Source organism: Alnus glutinosa, chromosome 8 (genome assembly GCF_958979055.1).
Source record: "Alnus glutinosa chromosome 8, dhAlnGlut1.1, whole genome shotgun sequence".
In the NCBI taxonomy this organism is placed as follows: Eukaryota; Viridiplantae; Streptophyta; class Magnoliopsida; order Fagales; family Betulaceae; genus Alnus; species Alnus glutinosa.
This window is the reverse complement of record NC_084893.1, coordinates 4339136-4365912: the sequence shown is the minus strand read 5'-3', so window position 1 is coordinate 4365912 and position 26777 is coordinate 4339136. Positions and strand designations below refer to the sequence as shown.

General features: G+C 37.8%; 5 protein-coding genes across 7 annotated transcripts; 4 read left to right on the top strand and 1 right to left on the bottom strand.

Moving 5' to 3' along the window:
• The first annotated feature begins 1316 nt into the window (after positions 1–1316).
• On the top strand, positions 1317–4250 carry LOC133875851 (two-component response regulator ARR5-like). Of its 2 annotated transcripts, none has more exons than XM_062314098.1 (5): positions 1317–1808; positions 1892–1974; positions 2274–2351; positions 2706–2779; positions 3684–4250. In XM_062314098.1, the coding sequence occupies exons 1-5, from the start codon at positions 1658–1660 to the stop codon at positions 3952–3954; spliced, it is 657 nt and encodes a 218-aa protein (XP_062170082.1). In that variant the 5' UTR covers positions 1317–1657; the 3' UTR covers positions 3955–4250. The 2 variants fall into 2 exon arrangements, with proteins under 2 accessions (XP_062170082.1, XP_062170083.1); XM_062314099.1 differs by having other exon boundaries at positions 1323–1808; positions 2709–2779.
• Positions 4251–8560: 4310 nt separating this feature from the next.
• Positions 8561–11171, top strand: LOC133875850 (formin-like protein 8). Its single transcript, XM_062314097.1, has 2 exons — positions 8561–9519; positions 9701–11171. The coding sequence occupies exons 1-2, from the start codon at positions 8714–8716 to the stop codon at positions 10998–11000; spliced, it is 2106 nt and encodes a 701-aa protein (XP_062170081.1). The 5' UTR covers positions 8561–8713; the 3' UTR covers positions 11001–11171.
• A 2327-nt stretch (positions 11172–13498) lies between these two features.
• Positions 13499–16754, top strand: LOC133875714 (protein EDS1B-like). Its single transcript, XM_062313924.1, has 3 exons — positions 13499–13994; positions 14923–15693; positions 15801–16754. The coding sequence occupies exons 1-3, from the start codon at positions 13641–13643 to the stop codon at positions 16521–16523; spliced, it is 1848 nt and encodes a 615-aa protein (XP_062169908.1). The 5' UTR covers positions 13499–13640; the 3' UTR covers positions 16524–16754.
• A 2395-nt stretch (positions 16755–19149) lies between these two features.
• On the top strand, positions 19150–22599 carry LOC133874693 (protein EDS1B-like). 2 transcript variants are annotated; one of them, XM_062312574.1, is made up of 4 exons: positions 19150–19287; positions 19366–19751; positions 20826–21605; positions 21740–22599. In XM_062312574.1, the coding sequence occupies exons 2-4, from the start codon at positions 19392–19394 to the stop codon at positions 22463–22465; spliced, it is 1866 nt and encodes a 621-aa protein (XP_062168558.1). In that variant the 5' UTR covers positions 19150–19287; positions 19366–19391; the 3' UTR covers positions 22466–22599. The 2 variants fall into 2 exon arrangements, with proteins under 2 accessions (XP_062168558.1, XP_062168556.1); XM_062312572.1 differs by having other exon boundaries at positions 19193–19751.
• A 2050-nt stretch (positions 22600–24649) lies between these two features.
• Positions 24650–26392, bottom strand: LOC133874694 (uncharacterized). The gene is made up of 3 exons (XM_062312575.1): positions 26163–26392; positions 25995–26061; positions 24650–25829 (listed from the first exon to the last, which is right to left on the bottom strand). Exons 1-3 carry the CDS (start codon positions 26235–26237, stop codon positions 24937–24939), a joined length of 1035 nt encoding a protein of 344 aa, XP_062168559.1. The 5' UTR covers positions 26238–26392; the 3' UTR covers positions 24650–24936.
• Positions 26393–26777: the final 385 nt, after the last annotated feature.

Sequence of the window (26777 nt, the reverse complement as noted above, 5' to 3'; positions counted from 1 at the left end):
AGTTGATTTCAGTCGATTTCTATTTCTTCAATGCAATTTTAGTGATGAGACTACGATTTCCCACTACTTTTTCTTTCCCTTGAAATTTGCAACCATAAGGAACCCTTGTTATCTTCCCTGCATAATAGGACATCAATTAAATATTCGAGTAATGTTGCTCTTCACGACTTTACCCGCATCACATTTATTTTATATTAATAGATATGACGTGTTTTAAGTAGATTTTTATGTCAACTACTTAAAAATAATAAAATTAAATAAAATTAAAACACGTCACGTCAACCAATATGAAATGAGTGTAAATAGTAACATTACTCTAAATATTTTAATGCTCCGTTAGTTTTGACGAAAAATATTTTCCGTCGTAAAATATATATTTTCAAGGAAATTATTTTTAGAAAAATGAATTTTCCTGAAAATATTTTCTTGTATTTGGCTCGTACGAAAAAATCACAAACGGTGTAAAACGGAATCCGGCGACGTCCAGTCGTCGTTGCCGGATTTCGGCGAACCAGATTCCGGCAATCGGATATAAAAAATTTGGAGATCTTCAGCCGTAGAGTCGGGTTACCAACAAATTCTAATGTTCGGTGGTAGCGGATTTCCCTAAACGTGCGTGTAAGAATTGAGAGTTTAATTTGCATTTTGTGTTGACCATATTTTCACCCCACCAAACACCAAAAACATTTTACGTCAAAACAAACTGAGCATAAGAGTATAATTTGCATTTTGTGTTATAATGTATGTAATCTTAGATAGCTCAGAGAAAGATAATGTAATTTTTAGATACATAATTCCTCGTCAACAAAAACCATCACATAATTTATTACATTTACGTTTTTATTTTCTTTGCTGCAACATATGTTTTTTTTTTTGTTTTCTTGGGGAGTGGGGTTGGGTTTTGTCGGGTAAAATTTTATTTTTCTTTCTTTTGTTATAAAATATAAAACATTAACCGAATACTCAAAATTATTTTTACATTATTAAATTGTAATGTAAACAAATTTTTTAAACGAAAAGTCAAAAATAGTATAAAAAGTTCAAATTACATTGACAGACAAAACTGCAGACAATTGCATAGCTACAACTGTAGCGAAGTCAATCCTCGCTCTCAAAACCACGGGCCAACCAGTGAAGAAGAAGTAACCACACAAAGCAAATCAAAGCATATATCATACATCATACGTTATACGTTTTGTCTTCTCTGACGGCGACTGTTTACTGCTAAATACTCCTCAATCTTTGAATTTTATTGACAGGACAAAAAGACAAGTGAGCCGTGGCGGAAAATTCTCTCTCTCTCTCTCTCTCTCTCCATCTGATAGATTTGCAAATTTAGAAAAAAGAGGAAGAAATCTTTCACATTTGGATCCTCAGAATCTCTCAGCTTTTAGCCTTTTTCCTTAAATTAAAGCAAAAGCTACCCTCACGCCACACCACACCACATACCACACACTCTCTCTCTCTCTCTCTCTCTCTCTCTCTCTCTCCCATTTCGTACACCCCTCCACCCATAGCTATGCTATAAAAGTCACCCATAAGCTCGTATTACTTTCCCCGTATATTTTCTACTGTTTTCGTTCTGTTTTACGCAGACCCATTTCACTATTTCAGCATAGAGGCTGAAAGAACATTTTTTGAGCGGATTTTCCTGGGAATGGAGACGGCCAGACAGGTTTGTCGGCGGAATTTGCAGGAGAGTGTTGAGGTTTGTGATGGTTCACCGGAGCTGCATGTTCTTGCCGTGGATGACAGCCTGGTGGACCGGAAGGTCATCGAACGGTTGCTGAAGATCTCATCTTGTAAAGGTAGGCGAAGTTAGTCTCTGTTGTTTTTGAAAAAGATTTGGGTTTTGATTGGCTTTTGAGACCGGTTGGATTGGAATATGCAGTGACAGCTGTAGAGAGTGGGACGAGAGCTCTGCAGTATCTGGGTTTGGATGGAGAGAAGGGGAAGGGCTCCGTTGGTTTTGATGTAAGAAATGATCTCGGACTCTGAAATGTATTTCACTCTGTTTGGTTGCTAGGAAAGTGTGGGAAATGAAAAGAAAGGGAAATTTAGACCTTTTCTTTTCTTGCACTGCTTCAGCAGCCCAACCAAATGTTATATATATATATATATATATATATATATATATATATATATATATATATATATATATATATATATATATATATATATATATATATATATATATATATATATTTGGTCTTGCTTTAAATGAATAGGCTCGATAACCATTGCTGATGGAATTTTGATGGCTATGCTGACAGGGTTTGAAAGTTAATCTCATAATGACGGATTACTCAATGCCAGGGATGACAGGATATGAACTGCTCAAGAAGATCAAGGTTTCTATTCTATTTTTCTCTTCTTCTTGTTGTAGTTGTTCTAATTCTTTGATTAAAGGGACTTCAAATCACTTTGGGCCTCGGTTTGATTGCGGAGAAAATAAATGGAAATTTAAACTTTTTTTATTTTTTTATTTTTTTATTTTTGTATTTGATCTTGCTAATTGAAAGCCCACCACAGTTCCCCTACACGTGAAAGTTTCAGATAAAAGAATTATTCTCTTTAGTTCATCCTTGTGTTTTCTCAGAAAACAGATCATAACTTAAAAAAGGCAATGAAAGGAAAAAGAATGATAATTGCGTTTATTATTATTTATCGGTGTTAAGGGTGTTTTGCCTATGGTTTCTTTTTAGCAGGAATCATCACTTCTGAAAGAGATACCAGTGGTGATCATGTCATCCGAGAACATCTTGACTCGTATTGATAGGTAATTTCTTAATTCAATCTTTTTGATTGATTTGATTTTACATGCATATGCATAATTATTCTGGATTATGGGTTGTGTTTTATTAGTGAATGTTAAATATGATGACTTTTATGTCAATGTTAATGCTTGATGGGAATCCAAATCTGTTGAATCTGATTACCATAAAATACGATACCTGACATACCCAATCCGGTTCTTGATATAGGACTTGTAACCTGAATCTGATCTGAACCTGAACAGAAATTGGGGGATTTTGTGAATCCAGTTCAAAACCTTTTAATTTAATTTGATGACAAATATTCCATTAGTATGTAATATAAATTGCGTTGGAATATTTAGTCGAACCCCGGTATGAACATAGCCAATGTGGATCTGTAGATTTAGCATGCATTTACCAATGTGGAAAACTAAAGATCTTGGTAGCATGTGATTGTTCATCCCCTCGCATATTACGTATAGCCCAAAAGCCGATGTTAAAGTATCGTTCTGTAGATCACATAAGAGGAATTCTCGAATATTAATACATACTCATGGTTTCCCAATCAAGGAGGATAAGGATGTTAAAATTATAAACAAGATGAATTAATCAAAACTTGTGATGGTTATCACTCAGGCTGGAAGAAATTACAAGTTTGGATGATGGTGCAATTGGAATTGAGATGACTTTTTAATTTTCTTGATTCATGCCCATTAACTATAGCAAGAGCAACACCAACAATAACAATGCATTTTTCTAACTCAAAGTGCTTAGAAACTATTCTCATGGTGGTTGCCATTCAACTGCTCAAATGACTGTTGATATCAAAACATATATTTAGTAGTTTACTTTGTAAACTTTACTCAGTTTGATGTTTCTACAGTTGTGTTAATGGTAGTTGACAGCTTTTCTATTACTGATTAACAGGTGTTTGGAGGAAGGGGCGGAGGAGTATCTAGTGAAGCCAGTAAAATTGGCAGATGTGAAACGTTTGAAAGATTTCATAATAAGAGGGGAAGGAAAAGATAGTGGAGAAACAAGAATACGCAAGAGAAGGCGACAAGATGATCACACTTCCTTACCACAGTCAGTGCCACTATCATCATCACCAGCACTTGCTTTTGATCCATTATCTACCCTAATGCCATCATCATCACCATCTGCATGTTCGACAAAGAGGGCCAAACTACGCATCTAAGATTAATTTGCCATACGTTGCATTTGAGCGGCAATTTTTGTTAGCACCCATCCTTGCTTGGTGTTTTTGTTTGGTTTGGATGATTTTTTTTTTCTTTTTTTTTTTTTTCCTTTTTTTCCACATTTTACACTGGTCCACACAATTTCTGACTAATGTAACTAGGACCAGAAATAGATAAAAAAGGAGATAGAAGAATCAGAAATAGTTGGAAATATTTTTTTTTTTGTTTTCTCTCTTCCTTTGTGTAAAGATGAAGTTCCTTATAATCAATGAAGTCCCAAAAATTTTGAGGGGTCGTTTTGTATATCAGTTTATTAGTCCCCTTTTCTTGGTTTAGTGTTACTTTCCCAATTCTCTATTTATTTTTATGAATGAATTTCTATTAACAACAAACAGAGACTGCAACACACTCCTGCAGAAAATCTGCTTGAATCCCATATGCCAACAAAGCATCATGCAACAAACAACACCAAAGACCCAAGACAGACACCAAATCTCAACCTGCTGAAACCAAAACACCCTCCAGCCACTATACCACACCACAAATAACTATACATGCAGCTACATTCTCTTCATTTCCTTTGATTTTTCCCTTTCCCATAATTCTGAATCTAACTTCCGAAACAATCTTCTGTAGCACCTTCTCCTCTGATTTAATCTGATTCCCATGTTTAATATCATTTCCCAGCTTCCAAATGCAGTACCTGCTGCCCCCCAAGCCAACTTACATGCTGTAACTCTTAAACTTTCCCAATGTTTAAGCTCCAAACGTTTTTACTTTCCCAATTCAGTATCCCAATTTTGGCTGCAATGGGTGTATGTGATTTATAAATTTGTTGGCTTAGGAAAAGTAGAACAAGAGAAAAGACATATATGCTTGACTGTCAAGTTCAATGTCATTTCTTCTGCAGAATATCTCCATGTGGAAGTTAACAGCTTATGTGTGTTTTCGTTTTGATAGCTGAACAATGACTATGTTTCATCATTATCTACATCCCATATTTCTACCGGATGTGACGAAAGCTAAAACCTCTAATAACCTACAACTAAAGTCTGACATGACTCGTAAATTCGAAATGAACCCAACATGAAATTAACGAGTTAGAGTTAAGGGGTCTTGACCTATTTAATTAAATAAATTGGGTTAGGGTTGACATATATAGTCTTATACTCATGCCTCAACACGATCTTAACTTAATACGCAACATTTAGGTCTCTCAATTTTTGTCACAAATCTGACACGAAGTTAGCAGGGTTAGGATTAAGGGACTTGACTAGTTCAATTAAATAGATCATGCTATAGTTGACTTATATAGTTTTATATATATACCTCGGCACTATCCAAACCCTTTAGTTGTCACCTAGTTCTTGTAAATTTAGTCTAAATTGCTGAAACGTTACATTCACATTATAGTTTATACAGTTCCAAATGATTAGTTAGGGTGTCAGAATTCCGGACCAGAGCAAATGCATGCGTGCTGTGATGGTGCATTAGATCTAGGATTGGTGAGGTGTGAAGTACTACATAGAAGCAGAGAAGGACCACCAAGTGTACTAGTCTCTGCGCATGTAAACGCAATATTTGCATAGAACTGAGCTAGCCCATTCATTGAACTGAACTTCTCATGTGCTAAGCTTCATTACCCCAAATATTTTCTGGCATTTCTGCAATCTCACTTTATTGTCATTGGAGATCTTCCCCAACACAAAAATCGGATTAATTCGGAACCAAACCAATTGCTCCACAAATCAGGTAGGGACCAAAAGGTTTCTAACCAAAAACAAATTGTTTAGTATGCCAAAATCTTTTGAATCGATATGGAACGTAAAAAGTTAAGCGTTTAAGACTGTCTCAATCTAACGGCTTTATGGGATAACCTAGTATGAAATAGATTTAAAGGCCTAATTTTTCGTGTTATGTAGTTTTGAAGCTTTTGGCGGATCGATTAAATACCTAAGACACTTCACATTTAGACAACCCTAGTCTTAATTACTCTGGCCACCCAAGATAAATTCATGTACAATTTATAACTATGTTGTGAACTCACAATGCTATTCAAAGAATGTAAGAGTCTAAATGTTTGTATGTTTATATGTTTTCAAATCATAAGCAAGACCAAATGAAAAGGTAGAATGATTTTGTTTATTCAAACAAGATCATAATTCGAAAATCTAAGGGAGGTCAGGACCATTAATGGGTGTGGGCCACGTGGAGCTTTCTAGCATTAAACTATAAAATTGGATGGTTGGCTTTCTGCGCGTAGGCACATCAAAATTATTGCTGCTTTTGCCAGAGACCAACCAATTTTGGGATGAAAAAGAACCAAGCAGACCCCAGTGAACGACAATGCTTCTCAAGAAAGCTCCTTAAACAAATTCGACCAATGAAACCAGGATGTCACTTGCACACATGCACTTTTTATCGTATGGAGCAGTCTGTGTCTCAATAGGCCAAAAAAACTGAAGTACAATAGACAAGCAAGATATGGTCATAGTGGCTAGAGATTTTGTAGGTGAATACTCATAAACATAGTCAATTTTGTGAATAATGACTACTCAAGGTCCCAAGCATTTTGCTCAGAAAAAGAAAAAAAGACTATCCAAGACTTATTTGAAGGCTACTGTGGTCTCATTGCTCAGGTTAATTTGGTTCACTCATGTCATGTGGCGGCTAGCAGGTGAATCCAAAGTGGGAGACCTTCAAAGTTTTGCTTGATCATTGCACTTCTTGCTTTTTTTTTTTTTTTTTTTTTTTTTTTGAAACAGTGAGCTCAAGGCTCCTTACATTAAAATCAACGGGTCCTAAGGCACAACATAGAGAACATCACAGTGAGTAGAATACAACCGCATGCTACCCACTAAGCCAGAAAGTTCTGACTTGGGTGCTGCCTACAAATAAACAAATATTACAAGTTCTGACATTTGAGTCATTCTCTACATTTCAGCACAATTTCTAAAGATGAGAAGACTGATCCGGGCAAAACATGTCCTAAAAAACAGACCAGTAATATCTGAAACCCATAGACAGACTTGAAGAGAAAAAAACAAAGAAAACACCACAACAAACAAACAGAAAACGTCAAGCAAGCGTCGTCAGAAAAACTCGCCGGCACCGGCGTGTGAACAGCACGCGCAGTACAAGAACACCACCCCAGTGACAGCCGACCGCCGGAAACCCTTCCTACCACCGGCCGAGACCAAGAAAAGAGGCCCATGACCCACACGCGCAGAAACAAAGAATGAAAGCGTAGGCGCATGCAGGCCACGCATCGACCATCGTTGACGCACGTGGCTGTGGCTGGAGGCGATAGGATCGGAGAGCGACGGCAAACTCCCCTACGAGGCGCGTTTCTCGAACAACCCGACGGATGGGCGTAGATCTAGCGACGAAGACGGAGAGAAAACAGTGAAGCTCAGCCAGAAAATCTCACCCCAAAAAGAACAAACTTGCTTGCCATCCCTGCCAGAAAACACAAACACAAAAACACATACAAACACTAAACCAAGAAACACACTCTACTGGTTCTACAAACCAGAGAGAAAATCACTCCATAACCCTAAAAGGTTAGGAGACAAAACAAAACACCCTTGAATCTAACCAAGGGTGTCACAAAAAACACACTGTGGGGAGGAGAGAGGCGTGAAAACCTCCCTCCCCCCACGCCACAAAATCTAATAACGCTTCCTCTCTCTAGAAAGTATTGGGAGTTTCTCTGAGCATGAACAAATTCATTGCACTCTTGCTTTGTGTATAACGTATAGGACATTGTAAATCCTTGTGCAGCATGCCATATTCGTACCATCCATTGAGTTCTATTCATCCGGTTAGCAATTCTGTTGTTCGGTTCCTAACAATTTGAATAGTAAATATGAGAGAGTTCTTATGAAACTTGTTTAACCGAACAGGTCTTGGGTAGCCCGTCTCCTTGTTTAGACATGTGGTTCATAAGTACTCTCTCACATTTGCTGTATGAAGCAAATTGCTGAAGATTCGGATTCGACAATAATGGGCATTCGGATGGATTGAGATTCTTAGATTGTCAAAATTAAGAGAGGGGGTTGCAAGGCCCATTTGCTCTGCATCTTTGGTTGTATGGAGTAGGTAGGCCCTGCAACCCTCTTTCTTAGGCTGTCCGAATTTTTGTAGCCTAATAAAAGTGAATCCCAATCCCTTAGAATGCCCGTTATTGAAATTGTATCATATAATGCCAACAAATTCTAATCTAACAGTTGTATAATCACAACTTCTTTCCTAGGAACAAGAAAAAATAGCAATTGCATGCAAGAATATAATACAATTACAATGGAACAAGGCAGGACGGCTAATCTGTCACACCCATAATGCAATATGCACTAACTACTAAAAAAATTGCTACAAATGACAGGCTTGCATTAATTTTACAAGGAAAAGACATTGAGAGCAACTAATGCCAACCTGCAACAACTACCTTCATTGAAAATGTCATCACTCAGCAACAACAAAAAAACACAAAAATGTTGGACAATTTGTCTATATAGACCAAAAATACAAGCAATCAAAAGAAGTTCCTTTTTCTTCTAGTTTTCTGCAACAATTTTTTTTTTTTCTTTTGCTTTCAGAGTTCTCAACACAGCATGATAGTTCAGCCAAGGGGCCTTCTCTATTTTTCCTGTTCTTCTCCTGCATTCTTTCTATCTCTTATTCTTGACTAAAGTTCTTCTCAAGCCGTTGGTCTTTCTCTTACAACTACCTTGAATATCTACAGCTTATATTCTAGCAATGCCGCCATCGCCAAATAATACAGTTGTGAAGGCAGTGGCTGCCACAGCTGCAACTACTCTAGTTGTTGCTGTGATTTTCTTTTTCCTTTATAAAATACTTGTAATTGCTCGACGCCAAAGGGAAAACAAAGTGAATACAAGCTTTCGTAGAGAAGAAGCTGTAGTGACTCATGAAGAGTTCAAGAACTTTGGAGGAAATGTGAAGGGATTGATTGTTGATGAAAATGGGAGGGATGTTCTCTATATGAGGAAACTAGAAGGAGGGCACCTTAAAACTTCTTTTCCAAAGGTTATATATAATCCTAGTTATGAAGAAGAAAAAGAAATGAGGGTGGATTTTACTCCTGAGAGACCATGTGATGTATTTCCTCTCGAAGTAGTGAAACCAGTATTGCATAGTCCAACTCCAGTGCCGCGAAGGCAGCCTCTGCCACAACTATCTCAGCCTCTACCTCCACCAATGATTTTGGACAAGCAAACTAAACCACCACCTCCTCCAGCAAAGAAAATTCCAGTACCACCTCCACCACCACCGCCGCAATCTGTTCCAGCTAAAATAAGTCCTGCACCGCCACCGCCACCTCCATCTCCGAAGGCAGTGGGTCCAGTGTCATCATTGAAACCCCCACAAGCTCCCAGAGCAAAAACAAACAGCAAGAGCAGCTGGTCAGAGGGTTCAACGGGGGAGAGCTCGAGAGGAACTGGTCCTGGCCAAATGAAGCTGAAGCCACTGCACTGGGATAAGGTTATGGCTAATGCTGACCATTCCATGGTCTGGGATAAGATCGTCGATGGATCTTTCCGGTAATTGTGTCTTAATATTTTCCATTTCTTAACTTTATATCTATCTCCCAATGCATTGCGACGTCGGTTGTTAGATTATAAATTAAATGATTAAATTTATCCCTTCATATGAACTTAAATTTTTGAGATAAATAGTGATTTCACATACATGTCTGGTAACTATTCTGTATGTGCTATTCAGATTTGATGACCATCTTATGGAGAATTTGTTTGGATATGCTGACGCCAACTGCAAATCCCATGAAAGAGGCAATGTCCTGTCAAATTCAACCAAGTCCAACTCTGCCCCACCAGCTCAAATTTTCATACTGGAGCCACGAAAATCACAGAACATAGCTATTGTGCTAAGATCTCTTGCAGCCTCTCGCAAAGAAATTCTGGATGCTCTCTTTGAAGGCCATGGACTCGGTGCTGATACCCTTGAGAAACTTACCAAAATGTCCCCAACCCAGGAGGAAGAAGCCAAAATCCTAAAATTCAATGGCAACCCAACTAAACTTGCAGATGCTGAATCTTTCCTCTACCACATCCTGAAAGCTGTGCCTTCAGCGTTCAGTCGTTTCAATGCAATGCTTTTCAGAACAAACTATGATCCTGATGTTCTTCATCTTAAGGAGTGCCTTCAAGCACTCGAACTAGGCTGCAAGGAGCTAAGAACCGGTGGGCTTTTCTTAAAACTTCTTGAAGCCATTCTCAAGGCCGGCAACCGCATGAATGCCGGAACTGCCAGAGGCAATGCACAAGGTTTTAACCTTAGTACTCTTCGGAAGCTCTCTGATGTAAAAAGCACAGAGAGGAAGACTACTCTGCTTCACTTTGTTGTGGAACAAGTAGTTCGATCAGAGGGTAGACGTTGTCTGATCAATCATGGTCAAAGTATTAGCACCACAAAACACTCAGATAGCCTTACTCCAGAAGAGAGAGACAAAGAGTACCTAATGTTAGGCTTACCAGTGGTGGAAGGCCTAAATATTGAATTATCTAATGTAAAGAAAGCAGCTACCATAGCATATGACAATTTGATCAATATCTGCTCCACTCTCAGTGACCGTGTGGGAGAAATGCGGCAGCTTATGAGACACTGTGGCAATGATGAGAGAGGTGGGTTCATGAGGGAAATGAAAGAATTTCTGGAGGAATGTGAAGAGGAGCTGAAGGTGGTGAGAGAGGAGCAAACGCGGGTTATGGAGCTTGTTAAGAGAACAACACAATACTACCAAGCAGGAGCTAATTCCAAAGACAAAGGAACACACCCGCTTCAACTATTTGTTATAGTTAAGGACTTCCTCGACATGGTTGATCAAGCTTGTGCTGACATTTCTCGAAAGATACAGAAGAAGAATGTTACAACACCTCCTCTGGGATCGTCACCCCCACTTTCACCACCAACAAAAACTTCAGTCAGATTCCCAAACCTCCACTCACATTTCATGTCCGACATGTCTATGACATCTTCCAGCGAATCTGATGATGACTTCTGAAGAGGAGAAGCACAACTGCAGAAAAATTTGATATGGAGTCATCTGCCATAGGAAAGGTAGACTTCGGAAGTTAATCTGTCATCAGTCCTGCCTGATCATTAGTTGTATTTGCATATAGAAATAATATGACATTCCTCTACTGTCAATAAGTGCATAATTTCATCCCAATCAGCTTGCTCGGTGTTTATGATTCTGTTTGGCCTGCGGTTTCATAAGCTAGAAGTGCGTTTTTAAATAAAATCATGAAAAATGTCTCGTTTGATAGTGCTTTTATAAAAATGACGGTTTGTAAACGTGAAAAAATATACGTTTTCAAATCGTAAGTAAGATAATGTGTTTTTTAAAATACACGATTTTAAAGGTTAAACTGAAATTTTAACTGCGTTTTAAAAAATCCCATGTTATTTAAATTACTATTTTAAATCACACATTTTAAAATTACAAATGCAAACAAACCTATGTACATAACCTAATGTTAATCCTGCCAAAAACTAGGAAATGGAAGGTTACATCTAGATATGGTTAAACTGTTCAGCCATTGTGCATTATGGGGCCATTCTAATCATGTACACAGCTCTCAGCAATGGATTCCATAGCATCTTTAATTTCTTCAAACAAATATCCCGACAAACTGGTAGTTGACTATGTACTATTTCTGATTCGGTCATAAGTAGTCACCAACAATACTGGATTCATATTATTACAGTTCATTGAAGACTCAACCACCTTAATTAATGCTTCAGGCCAAAAGTAAAATAAAAGGCTCTACTACCATAAGCAGACCACAGAAAAGAAATCAAAACATGCTCGAGATCAGCAAGCAAAATCATGTCTATCGTGCGAGTGCGTGTCTGTGTGAGAATGCTCATGCCACTAGGAAAAGTGAAACTGCTTGCCAATAGGCACGCTAGTAGAGTTAAGTATAATGGACTATCAGGCAGGGATGAGGATCGGGTGCAATGAACAATCTAATGCGAGAGAGCATTCAGATCTCATTATGTTCGGATAGGTGTCTGAATAGTTCCATTGCACGAAATCTAGATCTCACTACGATAGAATTCGAGTGCAATGCAATGGACAACTTCATGTGAGAGAGTACCCTTGTGACATCATAATAAAATTAACTGCCGGAACAGTCAAGTTGAGAAATAGTTATTCCTCTCACATATTCTAATGATGCTCTACAAAGTGGCATCTTCACTAAACTTGAATTGGCGCAATCGAAAAGAAGGATAACCATTTTCTTTTGGGAGATGACAAGTTAAAAAGTCCTTCAATAGGTGGACTAAATTAGGAGCGGGTATCATAGGGGAATAGAATCTTTTCCATTTCAAATGAAATGGATATTATCCATTTTATGGTCAAGATTTAAAGTTGATGTATCTAATAGTGTACATGATTTCACATTAAATGTGGGTGAGGCGAAAATGGGTTTTTCTCTTTTTGCTTCCGTCTTTGTTGGAAAGTCAGAATAACCTCATAATTCTTGTTGATAGAAGTCATTTTCATCCGCCTCCGCCTTCGAAATATTAGATGCAAAATCAAACGAAAAAAATCTACGTGACGGAAAGGAAGTTAACCCCATAATCTAAAACCATTTATAAGAGCTTAAGCATCAGTTCTGAGAAGTTAACATATAGCCTAAAACCCTAAATTTCTTGCTACCAAAACCATTCTAACATCCAATTAACCTAAGCTAAGAGGTTTTTCGGTTTTGTTGGAGGTACAGCGCACAATGCTGATGCTGAGACCAGAGAGGATGATGAAGTAGCATGCTTACTTTTGGGCCAAGTCCGGCCCAGAAAACATGGGCCTTCCTGGATTTGGGTCGTGGGGCGGGCAGGCCTTCAAAGTTCAATCTTCTTTTGGAATCTGCAACCACACAAGAAGAAAATTGGGTGGAAGACCTTGACTTAAAGTTAAAAGTATGTTTATATTTTTGTCAGGTTAGGTACTATAACTTTTCTATAGATAGAATAAAGTATGCTTTATATTTCTTATTTTTAAATTGCATATTCTGTAATAACAAATCTTTTAGCTAATTAATTTCATTTATAATTTAACAAAAGTTAATCACATAGGATAATATATAGTACACGAATCTATGCCATCACAGTCTTTATATAATTTAATTGTTCTTATGTAAATAATTAATGTTTATTGATTATTTTAATAATAAACAGATAGCATATAAAAGAATAAAAAAACTCAAGTCAGCATATTTTCATTTCACGAGAAATGCTAGATATTTAAACATTTTTTTTTTAAATTTGACTTCAACCTGATATGTCACAATCTCATAAAATCTATCATTTTAAAAAATGTGTCACAATCTGACACATTATATTAAAATTAAATTCTAAAAAAAAGTATTAGAAAGTCTAGCATTTTTCTCAGGATGCTCCTTTCACTTTCAAGCAAAGTCTTGGTCAATTATTGTTTAATGACAAGAATGGTCATCATCCCCCCATTGTTGATACTTTGATCACGTAATTGAAAACCCCATTTGGTGAGTGGGTATTTTCGTTAAATTGAAACTGGTTCCTTTCTTGAAGCTCCATCAGCTTAAACAAGAAGCAGCAAAAGCGTCTCTAATTTCAAAACCTGCAAATTAATTGCGAGAGAAAAAGCTCAAAAACGATGGCCAGTGGAAGAAGGCTTGCAGACATCATAGGAATGAAGGACGATCAGCTAATCATTAAAGCTTGCTCTTGTGCCATGAAGGCTCACAAGTCTCCGGAGAAGCCATATGTTCTTGAGAAAACTCGGGTCTCATCGGAGACCATCCTCTTCATCAGCTTTCCTGGATCTTGGTCTGCAAGTGATTGGTTTGCTCAAAAGCCTTTTGGAGAAACTAAGATCAATCGATCAGGCCATCCACCCATGTTTCCTTCTCTTAGAAGTATAGGCAACGACGAAGTTGCTACAGTTAATGAAGCCTTTCTGCGGAGATTCGAAGATAAGATCTTGGGGAGTTCAGATTTCCAAGAGAAGGTACTGTTTGCTTCTTCTTCTTCTTCTTCTTCTTTTTCATGCTGTTTTCATCCATTAATTTGCCAATGTCATAAAAGAAAAATCCCGTTAATTTTCTGTTGATTGCTGAAGTATATGTTTGGCTCAGCTTGGATTGTGTCGGTTCCGCTGTCGTAGCCTGCTTTTTCATCGTTTTCGATCCAATCGCGTCTTGCCGTGTCAATTAAGAGTTTAAGACTCGTTTGCTGATTTGTCTTTCTATGTTAGCTGAAAGTGTGTTTAATCAGGATTCAAGCATGAATTGGCTATTTTTACAGTTTAAAAATATATAATAATTTTAAATTATTGACAGTAATATAACAAACTCTTAATAATAATATTATTTCTCATTTGTCATCTTAATGAATATTTTTGTTTGAGATACACCTATCCCCAGGACTCATAATAGCAGTCATGACATAGACTATTAAGATTAATGAATTTGCACTATATGATTCTACCCAAAACTTTGTTTTGTTAAAGCTTTTTTATTATGCTTTGAGCATACTTAACTCTCACGAGATTTAAGCATCGGTGTGAGAAATTCCATTAGCACCCTGACGAATTCTTTTGTAATATTAATTGTTTTACAGTGATTTTAGGAACACAAAGATCATCGAATTGAAGAATGTGTCATTTATACCGTATCGAAAACTGTTTTAACAATATTTATGTCATATCAAAACACATTTTTTTTTTTCAAAAAAAAAAAACAACTCTAAAAAGCATAAACAAACTAAGCCGGTTCACACCCTCTTCTATTATCTCAATCTTATTGAAAAAAATATTTCAAAATTATCGAGTAACAACAATTTTTATGTAAATAAAATAGATTTATAGTTATTGATTTTGATATTAAATTGCACCAACAAATTATTTGTATAATAATTTAAGGAATTGGAATGATCAGGTGCAAAAAGCTGTGACAGAGAGGAAGCAAATAGTGTTTACAGGACACTCCATGGGTGGTTCGATGGCCATCCTGGCAACACTTTGGTTTTTGGAAAAGTACTTCAAACCAGACAACAAAAGCTCACCTCTGTGTCTCACTTTCGGATGCCCTCTAACTGGTAACCGCATATTTTCCCATGCTCTAAGGCGAGAGAAGTGGGATCCTTACTTCATACATTTTGTCATGAGATATGACATTGTCCCACGGCTCTTGCTTGCTCCAATCCCATCCATCGAACAAGAATTTGACTCAATTCTCCGATTCTTCGCTACACAATCATCCATCGGCGCCGTACCCGAGGAGGCTTCGATTTTTTATACGACTGTCATGAGGAACGCGGCGTCCGTGGCAAACCACGCCGCCTGTAATCTCATGGGGAACACGAATCTGCTATTGGAGACTGTAACCAACTTCGTTGAATTAAGCCCTTACAAGCCCTTTGGGACGTACATCTTCTGCACTGTGAATGGAAAACTGGTGGTCTTGAGGAACCCAGATGCTGTTTTGCAGCTATTGTTTTATTCCACTCAGTTGAGCAGTGAAACAGAACTTCAAGAGATGCCCTGCGTAAGTCTTCGTCAACATTTTCGCTACGAAGATGAGTTGCAAGAAAGCTTAGAAATGCAAGATGTGGTTGATTTGAAGCAACTGGAAACGCTCCCATTGTCGGCAGAGGTCACCGGCGGTGATAGTGCAACAATTAACTCGGCCTTAAATGATCTTGGCTTGGTAAGTTCCGGAGAAAACTTCACTTATCATCGTGGTATTTCATCACTTTTACAATTATATCTTTAAATTTTAAAAAATGTCAATTTAATGTGTGTGGGAAATTGTAGAGCACGAGAGCTAGATTGTGTCTTCGTGCGGCGGGAGAGCTAGAGAAGCGAAAGCAGGCGAACAAAAGAAACATAGATGCCAGGGAGAAAGATATCCAAAACGCAATGAATGATCTAGAAACGACGTATCGAGTGAACTGCGCGCTTCGCAATGTTGGCTATTACGACTCCTTCAAGCTTCAGAAAAATCGCCAGGACTTCGACGCCAATGTGAAGAGGCTTGTGCTAGCCGGTATATGGGACGAAATCATCGACATGCTAAAAAGGTACGAGCTCCCAGATGACTTCGAGGGCCAGAGAGATTGGGTAGAGCTCGGAACAAGGTATCGCCGCCTTGTCGAGCCGCTGGATATTGCCAACTATTATCGGCACTTGAAGAACGAAGACACGGGACCCTATGTGACAAGGGGGAGGCCGAAACGATACAGATTCACGCAAAGATGGCGCGAGCACGCTCAAAGGATGCCTCCTGAATCCAGTGGAGAGTCGCATTTCTGGGCAGAGGTGGAGGAGCTCCGCACCAGAACCAGTAGCAGAGGAGGGTTTGAAGAGGTGAAGGAAAGGGTTTTGAAACTTGAAAGAAATGTAGAGAAATGGGTTAATGGAGGAGAGCTGGGTAAGGACGTGCTCTTGGAGGAATCCACCCTTGTGAAGTGGTGGAAAACACTCCCTGACCACCATAGGAAGGAGTCTTGCATTTCAGGACTTCTGAAGAAATTATGAGGAATTGAAGGGAGATATAAAAGGAGTTAACTGAAAACAATGGAAGCGCCCCCTAGCTACTCAGTTTTAATTGTATATATATTTTTACTATAAATGACATGTGTTATAGTCTGATTGGTATTGACATGTCATTTGGTAGTTTTTGTTAAAAATTTTGGACCCGAGTTGGGTGCGGGGACTTATTTGTTATTTTTGCATATTAGTACGAGCTCTCAGCAAGTTTTTATACCACATGGATTGATTTTGCATTTTCACATAAAATTATGTTAGGTAAGTTAATAAAATTATATCGGGCAAGTTAATAAATGCACGTTGCCTGAGGGTTTAGAGTTGAAGACTGAAAATGGAATTTAAGAAGAGAGAAAATAACGATTGTGGAAGAGAAAGACTATAGTTAGTCACCCCAAATAAGCAAAGAAAGAATAACTCTTAAGATTTAAATATTATTGATACTAAAAAACTGGATTTTAAAATAATACATATATGCCTTTATATAGGCTAAGTTTGAGTATTTTCCAAGCAAAATACTTGGAGAAAAATAAATAAGTAAAAATACACAAATAACCCTAAACTTGGAGACAAAACAAAATACTTGTAAATAAAGTAAAAGAGATTATTATCTAAATAATCCCCAAATATTATGCATGATTCTTTTCATTATTGTGCATATCTTTCTGTTAAGATATTCAGTGCTATTAATTAAGTATCTGACAACTCAGCTACTATCCTCTTGAATCAGTTTTACATGCAAGGATACGCAAAATGTCGTTTTGAATTTTGAGTGATGTATGTTTTGCATTTTGTGGAGCATTCTCCAAGAGAAATCTATAAATTATATCATTATAAGTTGCTAAGAACTTTATCAATTCAATGAAGTTATTCTAATCTTTTTTAAGTCAGAGCTTTCATCATAACCACTAAACGTTCATGCTTGGAATATAAGCTATCAAATACTATCTACTTGGCTTTTGAACCGCAACCAATTAATCTCCATTTGTTGAGAGGATTGTTTTTCAATTGACTTGTCAATATGTCGTGAATGATTCATTAGATACTCACAACATTTCACAACAAATTTATTTTGTCAATTTGGATCTTTCCCGGCCCACATGTCCTATTAAAGGACAATTTATTCCATCGTTCACCTTTTTTCAATTGTCAAAATATTTCACTGTAAATGGATATGATCGTCCTAGATGATCTGTTGATTTCTTAGGAAAAACATAACATGAAAGACAAAATATGGATTTCTTTGAGGGTGAATACTCGAACCAATTTGGATTCGTCTTAAACAAAGAAGCTTGAAATAAACGACAATAACTATCCGGTCCTAAAAGTGGATATTCTAAAAGCTTGGATTGATTTGACCCAACTTTAAGATAAGCACGTCAGATTTTATCTTGTAAGTTAACATGAAGTTCTCATATTTGCAAACGTAATATTGGATCACGTTCCAACAAGTTAGCATCCATTTCTTTAGGTTTGTTTCTCGGATATTTGAGAGGATTGCTTGTAGCACTCCCAAACTAATTAACTGGTAATTAACTTAAAGTGCCATCACTACTACATAATATCAAAATATATGTAACGAAAATGTATATTGATTCGAGCTCAATTGCTATTTCCCTTTGTATTTTTTTTCCCCCTTTTACATCACAACTACAAACTAGAAAATTTATAAATACAATATCCTCCAAAAGTAAACTATTCTCTAAAATACCACAGTACACAAAATTACACCTAAAATTTATCTATACAAGACTTCAACACTACATATCCTTAAATTCTCGTGAAAACTTCTAGTCTTCACCCTTATAACTAACACATATTAATTTGTAAAACAAAAATATTTTACAGGTTAGAACAATCACGTAAGTCCACAACTTAGTAAGTAACCTGCCAACAAAACTTAACCTATGATGTGAGCCCAATTTATGTTGGTAATAAGCATTAGAAAGATAATTGTACAGAAGAAGCATTTTGAGAAATTGTTAACAGAACATCATTAAAAATTATGCATGAGGTTTGGACAAATTATGCTTAAGAGCTTCAAGTGGCTTAACAACATTATTAAAAGTTACTCTTCAGTCTTCACACGCATTTCACCCTAACTGATGTGACATGTTTTAAGTGGCTGGTGTGAAAAATCATTTAAACCACGTCACGTTGGTACAGTGTGAAATGAGAACTAAAAGTATCATTACTCTTTACTCTATGCCAACTTGGAAAAGAATAACAAAGTTTTAAATCAACCATGTGTGCCTACCTAACAATCTCATAATAAAAATATGGAATCTGCAGCCACACAACAAGGAAACTTCGTGGAAGACCTTGACTTAAGCCTTATCATTGGAGCCAGGAGGGCTAGGCATTAGAAACATTTCTATGGATAGAATAAGATATGTTTATATTTCTTGTTTTTAAATCACGTATTCTGTAATATCAAATATTTCAACTAATTAATTTCATTTCTATTTTAAATTTAATCATAATATAGGATATACACGAGTCTATGCTCTCACAGTCTTTATAATTCAATTGTTCTTATGTAAAGAATGTTTATTGATGATTTTAACAATAAACAGATAGCAATTAAAGAATTAAAAATAAATAAATAAATAAAGCCAACATTTTTTTTGTTATTTCACTGCTAGCTCCATTCATGCACTTTCAAGCCAAGGGAAGCAAAGTCTGCGTCGCCCCAAAAAAGAAGGCAAAAGAAAAAGGGAAAGTCTTGGTCAATGATTGTTTAAAGACATAAAAGGTCATCATCCACCCATCTTTCGTTAAATTCAAACTGATCATAATTCATTTCTTCAAGCTCCAAATTCTAAACCTGCAGATTTCAAGAGAAAAAGCTCAAAAACGATGGCCAGGGGAAGAAGGCTTGCAGACATCATAGGAACGGGGGACGATCAGCTAATCATGAAAGCTTGTTCTTGTGCCATGAAGGCTCACAAGTCTCCGGAGAAGCCATATGTTATTGACAAAACTCGGGGCTCATCGGAGACCGTCCTCTTCATCAGCTTTCCTGGATCTTGGTCTTCAAGTGATTGGTTTGCTCAAACTCAAACACCCTTTGGAGAAACTAAGATCAATCGTCGAGGCAATCCGCCAATGTTTCCTTCTCTTAGAAGTATAGGCAACGTTGAAGTTGCTACAGTTAAAGAAACCTTTCTGCGGAGATTTGAAGACAAGATCTTGGGGAGTTCAGATTTCCAAGAGAAGGTACTGTTTGCTTCTTTTTTCTACAATTAATGAGCTGTTCTTGTATAATTAGCCGACATATATATGTTCCATATTTGGCCAATCGTATGTAGCATGCTGTTTTCATCCATTTGCCAATCACATTAATTCTACCATGTCAGAAAACAAAAAACCAGTTAATTTTCTGTTGATAGGGTGAAGGGATAAAAATTTCGTACAAACCAGTTTGTAAAAAATTTCATACAACCCACATATAAGATTAACATGTGTCCCTTAATATGTGAGAATCACTTGTTATTTTAATAAGATATGATTCTTTGCCAACTTTTTACACAACTAAAAACACGACTATCCTATGTGGCAGGAAATCATAAGATAATTGTGATTTCCTTTCTCACATGTTTAAATGAAAAATATCACTCTTATACGTGAGTTGTATGAAATTTCCTACAAATCGGTTTGTAGGAAATTTCTGTCCATCTTGAAATATGTTAAGGATTCATGGCTTGGAACTTGTAGCCCGCTATTTTCATCCATTTTCCAATCACATCTTGCCATGTCAGTAAAAGCTCTCAAGTATGTTAGGATGAATTGGCTAGGAGCTCGGATTGTGCTTGATTTGCTGTAAAGAAGGATAAAAACAATTTTAATTATTGATTATAAATTTTTAATATAACAAACTCATAATAATAATAATAATAATATGAATTTTTACTTGTCTTATACATAAATATCACCTACTTAATTTTCTCGGAAGAAATCTCACATTTTATATCATACATTTCATGTACACATTTTATTTATTCAGCTCAGGAGTAATAAAGTATCTTTATACAAAAATTAAGGTTCTTAAAAATGAAGATTTAAATCAAAGATAATGTAAACTACAAGAAAGAGGGTTTATTGGAATATAAAATCTAATATCTATTATGCAATTTTATTTCATAATAAGTTGAGTAACAACATCTTACAAAAAAAAAAAAAAAAAAGGAAGTTAAGAGTAACAACAAATTAATGTAAATAAAATACATTTATAATTATTGATTTGAGGAATTGGAATGATATCTTATTACTGATTACAAATATATAATTCAGGTGCAAAAAGCTGTGACAAACAAGAGGAAAATAGTGTTTACAGGACACTCCTTGGGTGGTTCAATTGCCATCCTTGCTACACTTTGGTTCTTGGAAAATTGCTTGAAATCAAATAACAGAATCTCACCTCTGTGTGTGACTTTTGGATGTCCTCTAACTGGTAACCACATATTTTCCCATGCTCTTAGGCGAGAGAACTGGGCTCCTTACTTCATACATTTTGTTATGAGATATGACATTGTCCCACGGCTCTTGCTTGCTCCAATCCCATCCATCGAACAAGAATTTGACTCAATTCTCCGATTCTTCGCTACACAATCATCCATCGGCGTCGTACCCGAGGAGGCTTCGATATTTTATACAACTGTCATGAGGAACACAGCATCCGTGGCAAGCCACGCCGCCTGCAATCTCACGGCGAACACAAATCTGCTATTGGAAACTGTAACTAGCTTCACTGCATTAAGCCCTTACAAACCCTTTGGAACATACATCTTTTGCACTGGGAGTGGAAAGGAAAACGGAAAACTGGCGGTCTTGAGGAACCCAGATGCTGCTTTGCAACTACTGTTTTACTCCTCCCAGTTGAGCAGTGAAAACGAACTTCAAGAGATAGCCTGCAAAAGCCTTCATCAACATTTTGGCTATGAAAAAGAGTTGCAAAGCTTAGAAATGCAAGATGTTGTTGACTTGAAGCAACTAGAAACACTCTCATATTCTGCAGAGGCCACAGGCGGTGATAGCGCAACAATTAACTCGGCCTTTAATGACCTTGGCTTGGTAAGTTCTGTTTCTGTCGCTTGTTATTGCCAACTCTTATATTGGGGTTCGAACAAATTCAAAAATTATGTGTCTTTTTGAAACCTTTTTGTATTTAGAGCCCTTCTCATCATTTGTGCTTGTGAAAATTTTAGAGCACGAGAGCTAGATTGTGTGTTCTTGCTGCGGTAGAGTATGAGAAGCGAAAGCAGAAGAACAAGGATAACATAGATGCCAAGACGACAAATATCCAGAATATAATAAAAGAACTAGAATCCTACCGAGCGAACTGTGAGCCTCACTATTATGATGCCTTCAGACTTCACCAAAACGGCCAGGACTTCTATGCTAATGTGAAGAGGCTTGAGCTAGTAGGTATATGGGATGAAATCGTCGAAATGTTAAAAAGGTACCAACTCCCAGATGATTTTGAGGCCCAAGAAGGTTGGGTAGAGCTCGGAACGAGGTATCGTCGCCTTGTTGAGCCCATAGATGTTGCCAACTACTATCGACACTGTAGGAATGACGGGGCGGGGCCCTATTTGGGTAGTCCCGGCAAGCACAGGAAGCCCAGGCCGAAACGATACATATACACACAACGATGGCATGAGCATGCTCAGAAGCTGCCTGCTGAATCCAGTGGAGAATCGCATTTCTGGGCAGAGGTAGAGGAGCTCCGCACTGAAACTAGCAGCATTGAAGGGTTTGAACAAGTCAAGCCAAGGGTTTTGCAACTAGAAAGAAATATACAGAAATGGGTTACTGACAAAGAGTTGGATAAGGATGTGCTCCGGAAGGAAACCATCCTTGTGAAGTGGTGGAAATCACTCCCTGACCAGCATAAGAATGATTCTTGCATTTTAGGACTCATTAATCCCTAAGGATTTTGGCGGTCGGTGCCTTCTTGGATATGTTTGAATATGAAACATGTTATGATGTGATGTGTGCTAAATACAGTGTAGCTATTACTCTTTTGAAATAAAAAAAAAACTTAAAAGAGTTGAAAACAACAGAAGCTCATCTATTCAGTTTTGTGCATGCTCATCCTACTCACAATAAAGCATGCTTCTTACCTTCTCAAAAATTTACGTGTACCATACTATACTATATATTATCCAGAAAATCAAAAGATCATCTATTCTAGATGTTGAACTCAATAAACCTTTGTGAATCTCTTTCAAGTATCAAGAAACATAAGAATGAGAACTGTATACAGGCTGATTCATCATTCCATGCTTATATAGCGTGAAAGCTGCTGCTAAAATCCACCTCGAGTTTTGAAAAGGAATTGAGGGAATTGAGGAGATACACAATCACAGTTCTATTGACACATTACATCTACACTTAGAAAATCAGGCTTTTAAGAAAGCATTGAATCAAACTGCTCTTTTCAGTGGGGAAAAAGAAAACAGAAAGCTAAATCCATAAATGTCAGCTAGCAAACAACAACTAATTTTACACCAAAATGAACATAAAGAACAACAGTACTTGCAACTTATACACTCTATTGCCCCTTGCAGCAAGCATTGTAATTATCCTAGTTCCTGATAGCAGACCAAACCAAATACAAGTACGAGTGAACAGTACCCCCAAAAAAATTAAAAATTAAAAAAAGAGGTTGCAAGAACTACTTTACCAGCCTTCTGATGCTCCATGTACCCACCACCATATCATGGACATCAAGGAGATAATTCACCATGGAACACTGCTAAAATGTTCTCAGTAAAATAAATAAATAAGTGGATAGTCATAACAACGATTTTCTTTTCAGATGGACAGGTTGTTATAATCCCAAGGCTTCCTGTCTATTAGTGGAGATTTACACTACCCTTAATCCCCAAGTGTTTGGACACAGTTGCCTTGCACATAGATCAGTACAAACCATGATCAATATATACACGAAAGGAAAGTAAAACGCAGAGCATGAACAACACCAGATGAATGAATACAAATTACAGATATTAAGCTCACAGCTCAACCTTCTTTTCCTTTTTTGTTCTCCTCCTCCTTATCATCTTCCCCAGAAAGCCAAAACTCCATCTTCCCACTCCTCTTTTTCTCTTGCTAAGACCCTATGAATTCTCTTGCTAGGAATTCTGATTTCTTTATTATTGATAGGAATTCTCTTGCTAAGACCTTATGAATCTACTAAAACCTCATAATCATACTACAACCGCAATGATTCAATAAAACCTCCAAACTAAGTCTAAAAATTCACTGAGAGTAACCAGTACTACAAGTAAAATAGAATATGTACAGCCGTGAATAATAATACTCAAAAAGGAATTGTTCATGAGAGAAAAACCACTCAGACCTACAATTTAGGAAATAACGATGGAAAAAGATCCTCTCGTAGGCTCTTGCTTAAATAACGACTGCATCACTACAGGCATCTCAGCATATCAAATGATGAATGGCAGAAATGGTGAATGGTGTAAATGGTGAGTGGCTGCGATGGACACGGGAGAAGTTAAAAGACAAAGCGTAGAGAGAAAATAAACCAAGAGAGACAGATAAAGAGAGTGAGAATCAGTCTTTTAAGAATATATGGAACCAAATAAAGGGGGGGATTCAGTAGAAGCACGTCAAAAGGAAAAATCTGGAGTTTGGGTGGAGTACGAGAAAGAAAGTTGTGGGATGAGCTACTTGTTTAAAAGATCCAAAATGTAATTTGCAAAATATAAGGCAATGAGTACCAAAATAGCTGGGATATATAAAAATGCAAACAAAACTATAAGCGAGAAGTCTAAAATATAAGAAGCCCATTTTCATCCACAAATAGACATGGCATTCAATTCAAAAACCTCAACCCGTGATGCAAGTCATAAGAAACTCGGAATTGTATGGTATCCTATCCATACAAAACATGATCCCCCAATGATTAAAGTGCTAACCTCCAATATGTTTACAATTACAACCCTATCAATTCCCCATTGAGTAAAAACCAAAATCCATTCTTCAAAATATTTCTTCGATCAGTAATGGAACTTCTTAAACAAAATATGGCCATTAGAATATAACATAAAGATAGAAAGTCCACACAAACCGTGAAAAATAGAACAGCATTCGCAGGAAAAAAGAAAAATCATATTGTAATAATCTTTTATGTATTGAATTTCTATACCACCTTATCTATTCACATACCAAGATGAGTCCTCTACATCAACGAATGCCCCATTCATATAAGAACCAAACTCATAAGATAATTAGCTTAATTCCCGGGTGCTCAAAACCCTATGCCAACATCTACCTCTATGAAAAAAGAGAGAAACAGAGCCTAAGACTAAACAGAACACACGACACGCAAAATGAGAGACCCAACATACTTAATGGACGAAAACAGAGACTCCATCTAAGGCCTGGTGATCATGCTACAAGAACGAGCCAACCGGAGTGGCAGGCTGCCCCCGTTCACATTTGTCTCCGCCTCGATAGGGTTAGTCTCATACGGTTTCCTGCAGCCGGGACAGCGCCCATCCTCGTCAACAATCCTCTTGTGGCAGAAAAGGCAGAGCCGGAACCCGCACAAGCAAGGCAAAAAGCTCGTGTCCGTGACATCCAATTCCTCATAGCATATAGGACACGAGGACGGCGCAGACACCACACTCTTAGAAGCCCACGCAGCCCCTCCTCTGCCGTAATGCCGGTCTGGATTAGGCAAGCTTTGCTGCTTAGACAAATTGGGTAAACTCCTAGGTCGAAAAGCATCATCCGGCCTCCACGCCCGGCTATTCCCGCAAGCCCCTGAAACCATTTTCGGACACTCCGGCTTTGAATTTCCACCTCCAAAGCCCATACCGTCGGTCACTTCCCGCGGAGAAACCACTTGGGCAACTGATTGGGATTCGGAACTCGGGTTTTGGCCTTGGGTCTTGTCCTCGTCCGCCGCTAAAGCATCGGCCACGGCCTCCCAATCATCCAAGCAGCCATCATCATCTTCTCCTCCACCTTCCTCATCTTCCGTTATACACCCCGAACAGCACCCACCACTGCTACTACTGCTACTGCTACCACTGCCGCCACTTCCGGTGAAGTTTGTACTCGAATCGGCACCACCCAGGACGCTACTGGTAGCACTGGTGGGACTGTTCGACGGCGATTCCAAATAGCTTTCTTGGTGAATCGATCCGTCCATATCTTCGGCCCTGGAACTCATTTCCAAATTCTCCAACGCCCGGTTGCCCCCTTTGCCGCACTGAACGCTGCCACTCTGTTCCTCCTTGAATTCCCTGTTCTTTGCCGTGCCTAACCCAATCATTCATCACAAAACCGAGAATCAATTAAACAAACCAAAATTAATAAATAAACAAATAGATAAATAAAATCAAAGAAATACGCTTTTACATAAATATATATATGTAATTGGATAAATAAATACTTCGTTTACAGAATAAGAGATCGCAGGCATACCTTGAGAAAGCCATTGCTCGCGACGAGCATCAAGCTTGCACCGCTTCAATTTGGCGGACCTGTTGGCCTGAAATCCCCAAATTCAAACAAAAAATTAAGAAAAATGAACCCAAAATACACATTAAAAAACGGATTTTATTAACGAAGCAATAGGAATTGAATTCTCACCCTCTTCTTCTTGCCCAAATCCCTGGCGTTGGAGGCCGAGGGAACCGGAGCGGCAGTGATCGAGTCGGAAATCATGGCTGAGACGGTTGGATTCGGATTCACAGAACAGAGAGGTTCGCAAAAACCCTAAATCGAGAAGAGAGATAGAGAAGGATTTTAGAGCGAGATAGAGATTGAATGGATAACGGAAACTCCTCTGCTCCGCTCGGCCTTTTCACAACCTGACATCAGAGGGCCGACTTCTTATATATAGTACCCATCTTACGGAAATACCCCTGGTTTTCAGTTAATTTTCGGAGTTGTGGTTGTGGAGGTGAGACAACCCAATTTCGTATAAACAGTTGAGGGGAAAATTTTCGTGTCAAGGTTATCTTTGTAAAGTAACTTAGGGCACAGATAGAGTTTGGAACAGAGTAAAACGACGACGTCTAGATTTATGTTCATCTTTTTTCTTTTTCTTTCTTGAGTGCCACGGTAAAAAGCACTGTCATTTTCTCGGAATTACGAATTTAAGATATATTTCCAACCTTGGGATGTGGCAATTAAACTATTAATTAGGCTGTTCCGCCAACGGTGTTTCGTTGCAATGCATTGCGACGGTTTTTGTGCGTGGAT